General features: G+C 39.3%; 1 protein-coding gene across 2 annotated transcripts in view; it reads left to right on the top strand.

Moving 5' to 3' along the window:
- Nucleotides 1-14,718, top strand: part of LOC106090718 (cytochrome P450 6g1) — a 36,967-nt gene that overhangs the window by 14,384 nt on the left and 7,865 nt on the right. Inside the window, exon 1 of one of the 2 annotated variants that reach the window (XM_059367450.1) lies at nucleotides 2,310-2,540. The exons of the other annotated variant lie outside the window; for it this stretch is intronic. Coding sequence (XP_059223433.1) covers nucleotides 2,537-2,540 — 4 coding nt within the window. The 5' untranslated portion in view covers nucleotides 2,310-2,536. Of the gene's footprint in view, nucleotides 1-2,309; nucleotides 2,541-14,718 lie in introns of those variants that run through there. 2 annotated transcript variants of the gene reach the window in all.

The following is a 14,718-nucleotide window of genomic DNA, read 5'->3' as shown; positions in this document are numbered from 1 at the left end:
TAGTGATTCTGATTATCATAGTCTCAGCCAATCTTGGTCCCTTTTTTATCTTACCTATGGATACTGACCTTTACCTTGTATCGCCTATGGTAGCTCACTTCAACATCCTTCAATGGTTGTCAGTTAATACCAATAGCATGATATGCGAGTCTTCAGATGCAACATTCAAATCTCTACAAAGAAGATAAAGTATACGCACCAGGGTCTTTCGACTCTTAAAAATTATTTGCTGTTGCACTAATAAATGAACTCAGCCGTGCAGAACCTTTCATACACACCACCATGGATATAATAATCATCCTCTTTGATTATACGAGGGTTGCCTTTTATATTTTGGAATTAGATAACAGTGCATAAATAAACTAAATTCAAGTTTTGGCGATGAAGGCCCATCAAAGACCAGTGTTTATCGATGGTATGGTGAATTCAACCGAGATCGTAGGTTTAGTCCAAAACGAATTTCGTGAAGGTAGTCCAAAATCATTTGTTGTTTCAAAAAACCACTGATGCTGTGCGCCAACTGATATTGCAAGATCGTCATGTGACCTATCGTGGGATTGAGACAACTTTAGGCATTAGTGGAACCAACATACATTCATTATTGTATGAACATTTGACCGTCAATAAAATTTTTTCGCGTTGGATTCCACACATTTTTTCAACCGCTCAAAAAAAGGCTCGTGTCGATTAGTCGAAAGAAATGCTCCAAAAATACGCTCGAGGTGCTTCGAAACACGTCTATGACATGGTGACAGGTGATGAATCGCGGATTTACGAGTATGAGCCCGAAAGTAAACAACATTCAACAATATGGGTGTTTCAAGATGAGCCAAAAGCTATAAGAGTTGATAGCGCACGAAGCACTTCCAAGCAAATGATCACATGTTTTTTTCGAAAAACTGGACATGTCGCAATCGTATCACTAGAACTACGCAGAACAGTGTGGTATAAAACCATTTGTTTGCCAGTTGTCTTCCAAGAAATCAGGAAAACCAACCGCCGAAGACGGATCACTCTTCACCACGAGGAGCTCTCACACATCGGTTCAAACAACTGCATTTTTGAGCCCTCGAAACATCGATTTCATGAGTCAGCCGCCATATAGTCTTCACTTGATACCTCAATCAGAAAGGCAAAAGTGCTTCGACAATTGGTTCAAATGCATGCAAAAGTGTGTAGAATCCTTCGATATTGGAATCTGGTGCTGCCAACTACCATGTTCTTTGCCGAGACGAAGTCTATTAGCCTTAATCCATTATTTTTTTCCTAACGGTTGGACCAAAGATATTTTCCTTCCCTATTTTCGCATTTAAATCTCCCACAACGATTTTAATAGCATGGGAGGTACAGCGGTTATACTTCCTCTTAAGGCACTAGTAGAAAATATCCTGTGAGTTGTGTTAAGCCAGTCGACATCCTTCTTCAATTTGGCCCCGATCGGTCAAGATTTGGATACAGCTGCCATGTAGACCGATATCTCGATTTAAGGTCTTGGGCCCACAAAATGCGCATTTATTGTTCGATTTTGCCAAAAATTTGGACAGTAAGTTGTGTTAGGCCAGTCGACATCCTTCATTAAGTTGGCTCCGATCGGTACCGATTTGGATATAGCTGCCATATTAACCGACAGCGAGTTGTGTAAGGCCCTTGACATCTTTCTCCAATTCGGCCTAGATCGGTCCAGATTTGGATATAGATTCCATATAGACCGATCTCTCGATTTAAGGTCTTGGGTCCATTAAAGGCACATTTATTGTCCGATTTTGCCGAAGTTTGGGACAGTGAGTTGTGTTAGGCCCTTCGACATTCTTCTTCAATTTGGCTCAGATCGGTTCAGATTTGAATATAGCTGCCATATAGACCGATCTCTCGATTTAAAGTCTTTGACTCATAAAAGATGCATTTATTATCCGATTTCACTGAAATTTGATATAGTGTCAAGTCGATCAAGTTGGTTTATATTTGGATTTAGCTACCAAAAAAAACAATATTTTGTTCTACAAATCGGAACAATGACTTTTACTTATAAGACCACTCAATGTCCGTGCCGAATTTGATCCAAAACGGACCATGTTTCGATATAGCTGCTATGGGGGCATAAATTATGCAGTTTTCACCGGACTATGACGAAAGGTGGTTTAAGTATTTGTCCGAGGTGGTTGATATCCAAAGTTGAGGCGGGCTGAACTTAACGCCTTTTTACTTGTTAATTTTCTTCGTTTTTTCAATGTAATCTCTTCGAGCTTTCCAGGTGAAAAACCCTGCGCCCCAACCCATCTTTCAATCGTTTTTCAGGTGAACTCGTGTGACACCGCGTCGAGGTTTGTGTCCACATTTGAGATGAAGGAAGACCAATATAATCCTGGATTTTGCAAAGATAAACCAATTAGAACCATTGCTTGGGTTCTAACATCCCCAAATCACTCAATGAGGAGATTCACAATGCCAAAAATCTCTTTTGATGCTCTCGCCTGGATTAAAACTCCGGAGTTTATTGACACAAGCGAACATCCTAACCTACGCCTTAAGATGAGCGATGGGTAAGTACCCAAAAGATATTTATATGTTAAATTGGGTACAATAAATACCCTCATATTGGTATAATCCCATTTCTACCTATGCCCCATGATCCATAATGCCTGCAAGTGCCTTACTTAATAAACGCAACAGTTGTTAAAGTTTCCCTAGCTCGACCACACGAATTTACCATATCTCTTCGTCTTATCTCACAATTGAGCGAACGATAGCACTGTTCAACACCACTATTTGTTAACTTCCAGTGAAATACTCTCTTGAGATAGTGTTGGGGTCGTATTCCTGTCCTTTTTAGGGACAGTGGATTAATGTGTGAGTGTGTGTGTCACGTACGGTTTCTTATATTTTAACGTGATGTGCATTGGTGGTCCATAGCTGTACATTGTGTGGCCACTTAACGTTTTATTAATGTGGGTGTGGTTGCCTGTATCTGTGTGTGTTGATTCTTGCATGTAGTGTTGTGTAATGGGCAACCATGTACTTCTACAGATTTAATCCATCTGCAGTGTTATACTTTGACAAGAATTCCACTAACGCTTTGCAGAAAGTCTTCTTTGGCAACCACCAATTATCAACGTTACCATTCACCACTTACTACCCATTACCCACTTTTCATTTGCCACTTTTCACTGCAATACATTGTCTGAAACTCAAGTAGAACAGTTGCCATTGTGAGAAGTAGTCATCATTATCCTCAACAGGGTGGCATCAGATTGCAAGCCAAAGAGTGTCGTGTCGCGTGATGGCGTTGTGGTTTGGTATGTCTTACTTACTCAAAGTTGTCTTCAAGTGCCTGCAAGTAGCAGTTCAGATTATTTCAATATATGGGAGAGTTAGCCAATATGTGGCCAAGATATTTGTTGAGAACTATTGATACAATTCTAGAAACAGCAGTAGAGGGATTTAGAAAATTGGTTTTTATACTTTCAGGGGCCCATAACGTGGTGTCTTTTGAGTTTCCAAAAAAACTTAGATATCGCTTATAGGATTAAAGAAAATCCCAGGGGTATAAAGTTTGGTTCGGACTGAACTAAATCGCTTTTCTTTACATATCTATCCATCCATAGGATAGAGGAATACAAATCTAATAAATCCGTTTCTTCCACCACGTAATATTGATCTGAGACTCTATAATCGTCTTGACATTCCAGGTCGACCTAGCCATGTTCATCCGTCCTTTCGTGGAAATAACGACAGTGATCAAACGAATGAAGATATCCGATTGGAAATTTGCATACATACCTCCTATTGATAAAAGTCGTTGGAGATAATGAATGGCCCATATCGATTTGACATCTTGAGTTCCTAACTATTCCAATTTTCATCTGATTTGGCTGAAATTTTACACGCAGTGTTCTGCTAAGGCTTCCAACAACATTGACAAATATGGTTTAAATAGTTTCATAATCTGATGTAGATCCGATGTAAATCGTTCCCCCGATTTGACCCCTGATACACCAGAAGCCGAAACTACTGGCCGGATAGGCTGAAATTTTGCACGTGGTATTCTTTTGTGACTTCCAACAACCATGGTATCGTTCAAGTCACTCTATAATCTAACAAAGCTCACATACAAACCCACCCTGATTAACTTTCTGCTGCTCATTTGGTTTGGCAGAAATTTGGTATGTAGATACGTACAATCTATGGTGGTGGGTTCCCAAGATTCGTCCGGCAAATTTTTAACATTTTTTACCCACCACCGAAAGAAGGGTGTATATTTATTTTGTTATTCCGTTTGCTACACATCGAAATATCAATTTCCGACCCTTCAAAGTATATATAATCTTGATTATCGTAAAAATCTAAGACGTTCTAGGCATGTCCGTCCGTCCGTCTGTCAACAAATAAAAGCGTGCTAGTGAAGGGCGGTGTAGGTCAGAGGACTGCTGTCAATAAACTCGGGTAACCCGAAGGTTTTCGAGTCGACGCAGTGCGAGTTAAGAGCGTGGGCGATAAATGCGCATGCAACCCTGTGGAACAGCGAAACGGTCGGTAGGACGGCGAAAATCCTATGGGGGGATCCAGATCGTGAGAAGACGAGGTTATTACTGAAAGAAAGTAAGAAGGAGGTCAGCACAGCTATTGGTATCATAACAGGACATACAGGACTAAGAGCTCACTTATGTAAAATCGGTGTGGCAAGTAATGGCATGTGTAAAGCATGCAGGGAAGATGATGAGAGGTTGGAGCATTTCCTTTGTCATTGCTCGACTATCGTTTTTGTGCTGATGACTGGCTTAGGTGTATGTCTATGGTGGCATGGGGCAGATTAATATCTGCACCCTTTTTTCAACATAACCTATCCTAAAAGCTTGGTAAGTTCGGCCGGGTCGAGTCTTTCAAACCCACCACCATGGGTGGTACAAAAGAATTTTGTTTGAAAGGCATCAATTTATTCTATTTACCAAACTTTTGTCAAACCAGCAATAATTAAAACTTCTAGGAATCGAACAAGGGTGATCGAGAGACGGGTTTATATGCGAGCTATACCAAGTTATAAACTGATTTGGCATCGATGTATAACTTGGTAGTCATAACAGAAAACAATGTGAAAAATTCGATTCGAACCATTTGCCCCTGTTCCTCAGGGCCAATGTTGACGTTTTTGGTTGGTTCCTACCCATATTGGTAGGTTTTTGGAAGGTTTTTCCAATACACAAAGCACTCAATGAAAAAATCGCCGGACAACTCAAAATTAATTCCTTTTCTTGTCGTTTCTGTGCATTCGTTAAGAGTGCATAACAAAATCATGGATGTCGAGGGGCCAAATACTAATACAAGTAAAAAAGCGTTAGTCCTGATATTGACTGTAACTTGTACGAGTTTAAAGGGATCTCTTCCAAATTCTGGGTAGAAAATGCCATTGGCCCATGTAGCAGCCGCACACTGCAATATAGTCATATCTGGCTCATACTCAGATGTTGAGAGGCTCATGCATTTAAATCGGAAGAACGCATTATCCAAACTTGGCCCGCCTGTTCATTGAAATCGGGGCATAAATACAACTTTATGATCCCAAGATTTCTTATCGGGAGATCGGTATAAAGGGTTCTATATCAAGATATAGGCCATCTTTGAATGTAAGGCTATAGAGTGATTTCAACAAACAGGCCGACGGACATGAAAAACGATGATCCAATACTTTGTAGCGTTGAAAATGATTGATGTGTTACAAATGAAACTTTTCGGTGGCGGGTATAAAATAATGTACCGCAGTTTAGTCTTGTAAAAAATTTGGTAGGATTTTTCTTATATTTTGGTAGGAAATAGTTCTCATTAGTGGCAACACTCTCAGAATGTCGAGACGATCAAGAATATATATACTTCATGAGGTCTTAGACGAATATTTCGAGGTGTTACAAACGGAATGTTTAGATTAGTATACCCCATTCTATGGTGGTGGGTATAAAAGTGAAAATCTTACTACAATCCTTACCATAGCCCCACAAAAAAATAGTCTAAAGGCGTTCAATCGCACGATATAGTCGGTTAACTGACTGGCCCCAACGTGATGTAAAAGGTTCACTTTCTTAACAGAGCACGCATTTGGATTAAAAAAATTCAATAATTTGCAAGCGTAGTTCCTTTGTAAAACGATTAATGGTTATGGTATAGACCAAACTGAAGATGCTTTACAGCGAAATAAAACACGAAACGTGCGTGAGCTGTTTTAGCCAGTGTTGCCAAAAATTTGAGGCTAAAAAATCACTCTTTATAAGATTCGGCCCGGCCGAAATTAGCATGATTTTACCTGTATTTTGTTTGAAAATTCGTTGTCAAATGAGAGATATCTGGCACATCAATGAATGCTGTCCGATTCAAGTTTTTGCTGATTAATAACAGTGGCCATTTTTAGAGCGATACCACTCTCTAGAGCAGCTTTCACTTTGAGTCGCAGACTCTCTGTCCCTAAATGATATCTTAGTGAGACACTTTGTATTTTCATATCCCTTTCCGCCTGCAATCACTCATATTGTAAATTCATGTTCATGTCTGTGTTTCACTTTGTTTCATGTAAATTTGAAATGTAATCAATTAACGTCTCTAAGCCATAGCATATTAAATATTCCATCCCTATAACTTATTTCCGTCATGGCTAGTATAAGTATCCTGTCTATATGCACGCCCACTTGCGGTTCCTTTCGTCTAATTCAATCTACTGCGTTAGCTGAAAGGACACAAAAGTTTTACAACTATTTAGTAGGTCATGAACCGAAAAGGTCATTTTGATTATGCGACTATACGAGGCAAACTGAAAGTGTAGAACAATGTATGTATGGGTAAGTGGGAGTTTGTGAGACTGTGTGTGTGTGTGTCTTGTGCGGAAGCATACATCTTAGCAAGGATATTCTTCATTGATATGATTGAAACCATCGCCACCACTAACACTTGGCTACGTGTTGAGAGAAGTGTGAAATTCGCCAACTCAATATTTAATTAGGAAAGAGCGTGCGTTTATTCAAGCGCATAGTGGAAGAAGTGAAAATGGCTGAAAATCATATTTGCCTAATACAAAGACTTAAGTAGAAATTAAATGTTTGACTGGTTTTCGTTAATTGCGTTACAATCTATTACAATGTTTAACTAGAGCGAAGCTCAGCTCTGTAATCGCATAAACTGTTGCAGGTAATGGGACAAGGGGTTGATTCAAGTAAAATTTAGTTATTGTTTAAATAACGTCAAGGACCAATAAGTGGGGTAAATTAGCAATTTGCCTTCTATTGTTTTTTTTTTTCAAGTAAAATTTAGATATTGTTTAAATAACGTCATTATATGTGATAGAGAACAGGGGATACTTCTCTCATATCAATGAGTGCAGTACGGGTTAAAGTTTTAAGTTCAATGATATGGCCTCAAAATTGGATCCAAAATTCGTTTTCTACTATCAAATACCTATTATTACATGGAGGCCACCGTAACGCATCAAAAAAATGTTCAGCGTTGTTTTTCCCTTCTAATGTTGGCAACATTTGTGAGGTACTACAATAAATAATAGGTGTCGCACTATGGCACGCCGTTCGGACTCGTCTATAAAAAGGAGACCCCTTATCATTTAGCTTAAACTTGAATCGGACTACACTCATTGATATGTATGAAGTTTGCCACTGTTCCTTAGGGGAAGGGAGTGTAGGGGGCGGACCCTGGTATAATATCAGCACCGTGCTAAAGCTCGATTTTGTTGGAGCCCCATAATGTCAAGCATTTTGAAGGTGGCGATATTCAGGGCTGCGGATCTCGTTCAGATCCACAATAATTAATTTTTTATACCCTACACCACTACTGCGGTGCATTTGTTTGTAACACCCAGAAGAAAGAGAGATAGACCTATGGATTAGTATATCGATGGACTCAGAATCACTTTCGAGGTCCATCAAAATTGGTTCGGAATTAGATATAGCTCCCACTAGGGTAGGTGTAGGGTTTAATAAAGACGCCACCGCCCGAATTTTGCCTTTACTTGCGCTGGTTTTTGTATTGGTTATCTCCATTCAAAACCATATTTCAAAGTTACCACTTGGGATACCACATTTGCATACCCTCCACTATAGGATGGGGGTATAATAATTTTGTCATTATGTTTGCAACTCCTCGAATTATTCGTCTAAGACCCCATAAAGTATTTATATTCTAGAGCGTCATAACATTTTAAGTCGATCTAGCCATGTCCGTCCGCCACGCTAACTTTTGAGGAGTGAAGCTAGCCGCTTGAAAATACTTCTTATGAGCGTAGGTCGATTGGGATTGTAAATGAGCCATATCGGTTCACATTTAGATATGGCTGCCACATAAACCGATATTAGATTTTGATTTCTTGAGCCACTAGAGGGCGCAATTCTTACCCGATTTTTACATGAGGTGTTTTGGTATGAGTTCCAACAACTGTGCTAAGTATGGTTCAAATCGGTTCATAACATGATATTGCTTTCATATAAACCGATCTAGGGTCTTGAATTTTTTAAACTCTAGAGGGCGCAATTCTTACCCGATTTGGGTAAGATCAAGCCATGTCCGTCCAATCTAGCCATGTCCCTCCGATCTAGCCATGTCCGTCCGTCTGTCGAAATCATGAAAGTGTTCGAACGAATAAATATACTTCTTATCGATGTAGATCGTTTTGGATTGTAAATGGGCCATATAAATGCTGATTGGAATGTAGCCCCCATACAAATCGATTACCGGATTTGGCTGGGGTCCCCAAAAGACTCAGTTTTTATCCGATTTCGCAGAAACTTGACACAGGGACATCTGTTCTGAATTACAACATCCATGCCATGTATGATCCGAAACGGGCTATAAACTGATACATCCGCTTTACCAACCGATACCTGGATTTGACTTCTTGTGTCCCTAAAAGCCTCAGTTTTCATCCGATTTTGGCTGAAACACACGGATTTGGCACCAGGACTTCTGTTTTGACTTTCAACATCCATTCCATGTATGATCCGAATCGGGCTATTAACTGATATAGCCCCCATACAAACCGATCCCTGGATTTTTCTTCTTGAGTCCCTAAAAGCCTCAGTTTTCCTCTATTTTGTAGGAAAATTGGCACAGAGACTCCAGATATGACTTCCAGCATCTGTGCCAATTATGATCCAAATCGGTATATATACCGATTCCCCTAAATATATACCGATATACCCCTTAAATACCGATTCCCCGATATGAATACTTGAGACCATAGCAGCCCTAATCAATTCCCAAATTGGTTGCCCAAAAAGTAATTGCGGATTTTTCATATGCACCTTAAACGCAATAAATTCGATCCGTTTTTAAAACGAATCATAACTGGAGATGAAAAATTGATTGTTTACTACAACGTTAGTCGAAAGCTATCATGGTCCAAGCATGGTGAACCAGCTCAAACCACTACAAAGGCTGTTATCCGCCAAAAGAAGGTTATGCTGTCTGTTTGGTGGGATTGGAAGGGTGTGGTATATTTTGAGCTGCTTCCAAGGAACCAAACGATTAATTCGGATGTTTACTTTCAACAATTGGACAAATTGAATACAGCCATCAAGGAGAAGCGACCAGAATTGGTCAATCGTAAAGGTGTCATATTCCACCAGGACAACGATAAACCGCACACATCTTTGGTCACTCGCCAAAAACTGAGTGAGCTTGGCTGGGAACTTTTGATGCATCCACCATATAGCCCTGACCTTGCACCATCAGACTACCATTTATCTCGATCTTTGCAGAACTCCTTAAATGGTAAAACTTTCGGCAATGATGAGGCTATAAAATCGCACTTGGTTCAGTTTTTTGCAGATAAAGGCCAGAAGTTCTATGAGCGTGGAATACTAAATTTGCCAGGAAGATGGCAAAAGGTTATCGAACAAAATGGAAATTATATATTTGATTAAAGTTCATTCTAAGTTTTATTAAAAATGCATTTACTTTCTTTTAAAAAATCCGCAATTACTTTTTAGGCAACCCAATAATAAATAATGTTATTAAAATTTTATGGCTCTCTCTTTGGTACATACGATTTATCACCACTTCTCATAAATTCTTTAGGTAAACAGCAGACCTTATTTAATATTTATATCATTTTCCACCATTTTCTTCACAACACATCCAACAAACTCAAGGGTATTGTTTGGAATATCTCTACTTTAGCCTGAAGCAAAAATTACTTCATTAATTATAGAACTTTTACTTAACAATTGAATAATACCAGTATGTATGAATACTACATCCTTCTTCGTTGCCTCCACTTCCTTACTCACTTTCTGTCTGTCATAAAGTTTATTATCGTAAACTACTTAATTCTAAAAAGTTATGTTCAACTACTTGAACTAACGCACTATGCATTTGCATAAATCTTGCCTAGCCTTGCTGTGACACTTTTACATCATTAGCAATTTGTTGGTTCTTATTGAAAGCCCTACGACGAAGAGAAAACTTTATGGGTTCAACTTTCATTTGGAGTGCAACTCAAACAAAAACAAACTGGGAGCGTAGAAAAGAAGTTTGTGAGTTGAGTTGGGTTGAGTTGAGGTATTTCATGTTTGTCTTCCCAGGGAAATAGTGGAAATTTCTCTTTCTTTTGCAAAATTTCCTTTTTTCGATTTTCTTCTATTTTATTGTATTTGAAGAACTTTAACCGAGTTTTCCACATTTCATTTGATTTCATTTTTAGTTTTATTTCTCTAACTCTGCTGGGAGATAGAAGTTATTTGCCATGCATTACAATTGTTTTGCATTGCTTTTGGGAAATATGGTTCCATTTGCACAAATTGCTGTGGTTTTGCCGTAAATGATTTTCGCTTTAGTTTACTCCTTCCGCGAAAGCAATGGATTTTCTAATTATTTTCTGTGGGTTTTCCATAGCTTTGCACATGTACACCTGTTCATTTAAATAAGGCTACACTTACTTAAAGGCTTCCTTAACACAGAGGTTAGCATGTTCGCCCATGACACAGAAGACTGGATTTGAACCCTGAATATTTGAAAATCTACAAATGTTGTTGAATTTCATTGTCTAGCTGAAACCAATATGTTTTGCTACACCCTCCACCATAGGATGGGGGTATAATAACTTCGCTATTCAATAGTAAAGCTAGGCACTTGAAATTTTGCACAAAATACTTCTTATTTGTGTAGGTCAGTTGGCATTGTAAATCGGACATATCGGTTCATATTTTCATATAGCTGCCATATAAACAGATCTTGGATCTTGATTTCTTGGGTCTCTAGAGGGCGCAATTCTTATCCGATTCGGCTGAAGTTTTGCACTAAGTGTTTTGTTATGACTTCCAACAACTGTTTGAGTTTGCCCTTACCTAGTATGGTTCAAATCGGTCTATAACCTGATATAGCTGCCATATAAACCGATCTTTGGTTTTGGTTTCTTCAGCCTCTAGAGGGCGCAGTTCTTATCCGATTTGACATAAATTTTTTTTTCTTCAATCAACCAACACCCAGGGGATGTCCCCTATATATGCAATGCATTGCGTTGGAGAGGATAGTTAAAGATAGGAGAGGGGAAAGAGGGAGTAGTGTTTATTGACACTTACTATGAATTTCTAGATGTCGTATGTAGTGAGAAAAACATCCACCGGAAGTCGATTCCACATACGAACCGTCCTTGCGAAAAAAGTTCTCACGATAGTGCATGGTCCGATCAGCGCCACACAACTCACATTTCGACAATGTTCAAGGCAAACAATAGAGTTGGATACCCTACCCGCCTCTGGATACGGTCAAGCAGCTCCAAGCTTGATTTTGGATCTCATGCCCATATATGCGAGTTATATTCCATCTTCGGCCTGATCGACGTAGTGCAGATATTAAGAAGATCAGCAGGAGTGAAATATTTCTTACACCGCTTAAGAAAGCCCAAGCACTTGAATGGTTCTTTCGACACTTCGAATACATGTTTTGACCAAGAACATCAAGAGCCTCTGACTGCTTGATATCTACACCGTCGAGAGACGATTGTAAAGTATCAGTGAATCGTTTGTGGGACATTCTGTTCATTCGAGCCCACTCAAAATGGCCAGCAAATCGTGACAGAGAGTTACATCAATAATCAGCCTCCTGTCTTCAATCTCTCGAAGACTCGGCCTATGGTCGAATGAAAATTAATGACAGAGGTTGCTGTTATCCGCGAACGAGTAGATCGGATTCGAAGTCAGACCCAGTAGAAAGGACAGAGAGCCTTGTGGTACTCCTGTGGTCAATTTATATTCCTCAGAAGAGAATTAATCTACAACATCACTTATAGTGCGATCTCTGAGAAAACTCGATATAAATCGAGAGAAATTATTACCGACCCCAAAGGCGGTACATAACCTTATATAGCTGCCATATAAACCGATCTGGGATCTTGACTTCTTAATCCTCTAGAATTTGGTGAAATTTTGTACAACGGGTTCTCCCTCGACCTTCAACATACGTGTACAATATGGTCTTAATCGATCAATAGCCTGTTACAGCTCCCATATAAACCGATCCCCGATTATGCTTCTTGAGCCCCTTCGAGGCGCAATTCCTATCCGAATAGACTGATATGTTATCCAATGACTTCTACAATGGTCTACAACATTTAATTCACTTATGGTCCGAATCGGAGATACCGCGCAAAGAACTCGACAAATGCGATCCATGGTGGAGGGTATATAAGATTCGTTGTTTTTTATGCCCCCCACTATGTGATAAGGGACGGTTTGACAGCTCGATTGACTATCAGTACCATAACCTTAACCTTAAATAGCAACCCATTTTTAATTGTTACAAATTTTTTAGTCCAAGGGCTATCAAGTTTTCAAATGTGAGTGTAATGAATTTAATTTTCAAATTCAACTTCCATTATTTATATACACCAATAGACTCAACAACTGATAACACTCAGTGCAAAGTTCAAAAAAATTATAAAAATAATATGTGGTCTAAGATCGGCCTGTCAGAATCTTGGATGCCAACCACCTTAAATGTTTGTAGAAAAAAAAAACAATTACCTCAGTTCATATATATCTACCTATCAAGATGACATTTGGTTTGAGTGTTGGAGGAGATCAGTGTATTTCAAATAAAACGGAAGGTTATTAAACCATTAACGACAAATGGGTAGAAAAATCGCCAAGAATATAGCTGTCCTAGAAAAATTTTAACTTGAATCAGGTAAGAGGTTAACAAATGTTTAGAGGTTAAACAAGTAAAAGCGTGTTTAGTTTGGCCGTGCCGAATCTTATATAACCTCCACCATGGATTACATTTTTTCGAGCGTTTGCCAGGGTATCTCTTTTTAGGCAAACAAAGGATAAAAGAAAAGAATTGCTATGTTATTGGAACAATGTCAAGTCTTGGTTCATTACGGACCATAATTGAACTGAATATTGGAGACCATAGTAGAAGTCATTGTGTTGAGCCATTGAGCCACATCTAGTAAGAATTGCGCATTTTAGGGCTGAAGAAGTAAAATATGGAGATCGGTTTATAGGGGAGCTGTATTAGGCTATAAACCGATTCATGTCATATTCGACACGTATGATAAAAGTCATGAGAGAAGCCGTTGTACAAAATTTCAGCCAAATCGAGTAATACTTGTGCCCTTTAGAGGCTCAAGAAGTCAAGATCCCATATCGGTTTATATGGCAGCTATATCAGATTATGGACCGATTTGAACTATTCTTAGTGCAGTTGTTGAAAGTTTTAACAAATCACGTCATGCAAAATTTCACCTAAATCGAATTCTAATTGCGCCCTCTAGTGGCTCAAGAAGTCAAGACCCCAGATCGGTTTATATGGCAGCTATATCAGGCTATGTACGGATTTGAAACATTCTTAATACAGTTGTTGGAAGTCATATCGAAACACGTCATGCTATATTTCAGCCATATCGGGTAGGAATCGCTCCCTGTAGAGGCTCAAGAAGTCAAGACCCCAAATCGGTTTATATGGCAGCTATATCAGGTTATGGGTCGATTTGAACTATTCTTAGCACAGTTGTTGGAAGTCATAACAAAACACCTCATGCAAAATTTTAGCCACATCGGATAATAATTGCGTCCTCTAGTGGCTCAAGAAATCAAGACGCCAGATCGGTTTATATGGCAGCTATATTAAGTTATGGACTGATTTGAACTATTCTTAATACAATTGTTGGTAGTCGTAACAAAGCACGTCGTGCAAAATTTCAGCCAAATCGGGTAGGAATTGCGCACTCTAGACGCTCAAGAAGTCAAGACACCAGACAGCCAAAATTTCAGCCAAATCGGATAAGCACTGTGGCCTCTAGCGGTTCAAGAAGTCAAGATCCCTGATCGGTTTATATGGCAGCTATATCATAACGTGGACCGATATAGCCCATTTACAATCCCAGCCTACCTACTAGTAAGAAGTATTTTTGCAAAACTTCAAGCGACTAGCTTTACTCCTTCGCAAGTTAGCGTGCTTTCGACAGACAGACGGACGGACAGACAGACGGACGGGCGGACAGACACACGGACAGACGGACGGACAAACGGACGGACAGACGAACCGACGTGTCTAGATCATGACGATCAAGAATATATATACTTTATGGGGTCTTAGACGAATATTTCGAGAAGTTACAAACAGAATGACGAAGTTAGTATACTCCCATCCTATGGTGGAGGGTATAACAAGTAAAAGCGTGCTTAGTTCGGCCGGGTCGAATCTTATATATCATTCACCATGGATCGCATTTGT

This window comes from Stomoxys calcitrans, chromosome 4 (assembly GCF_963082655.1).
Source record: "Stomoxys calcitrans chromosome 4, idStoCalc2.1, whole genome shotgun sequence".
In the NCBI taxonomy this organism is placed as follows: Eukaryota; Metazoa; Arthropoda; class Insecta; order Diptera; family Muscidae; genus Stomoxys; species Stomoxys calcitrans.
Note: the sequence above shows the minus strand (reverse complement) of the source record. Positions and strands in the feature narration are given on the sequence as shown.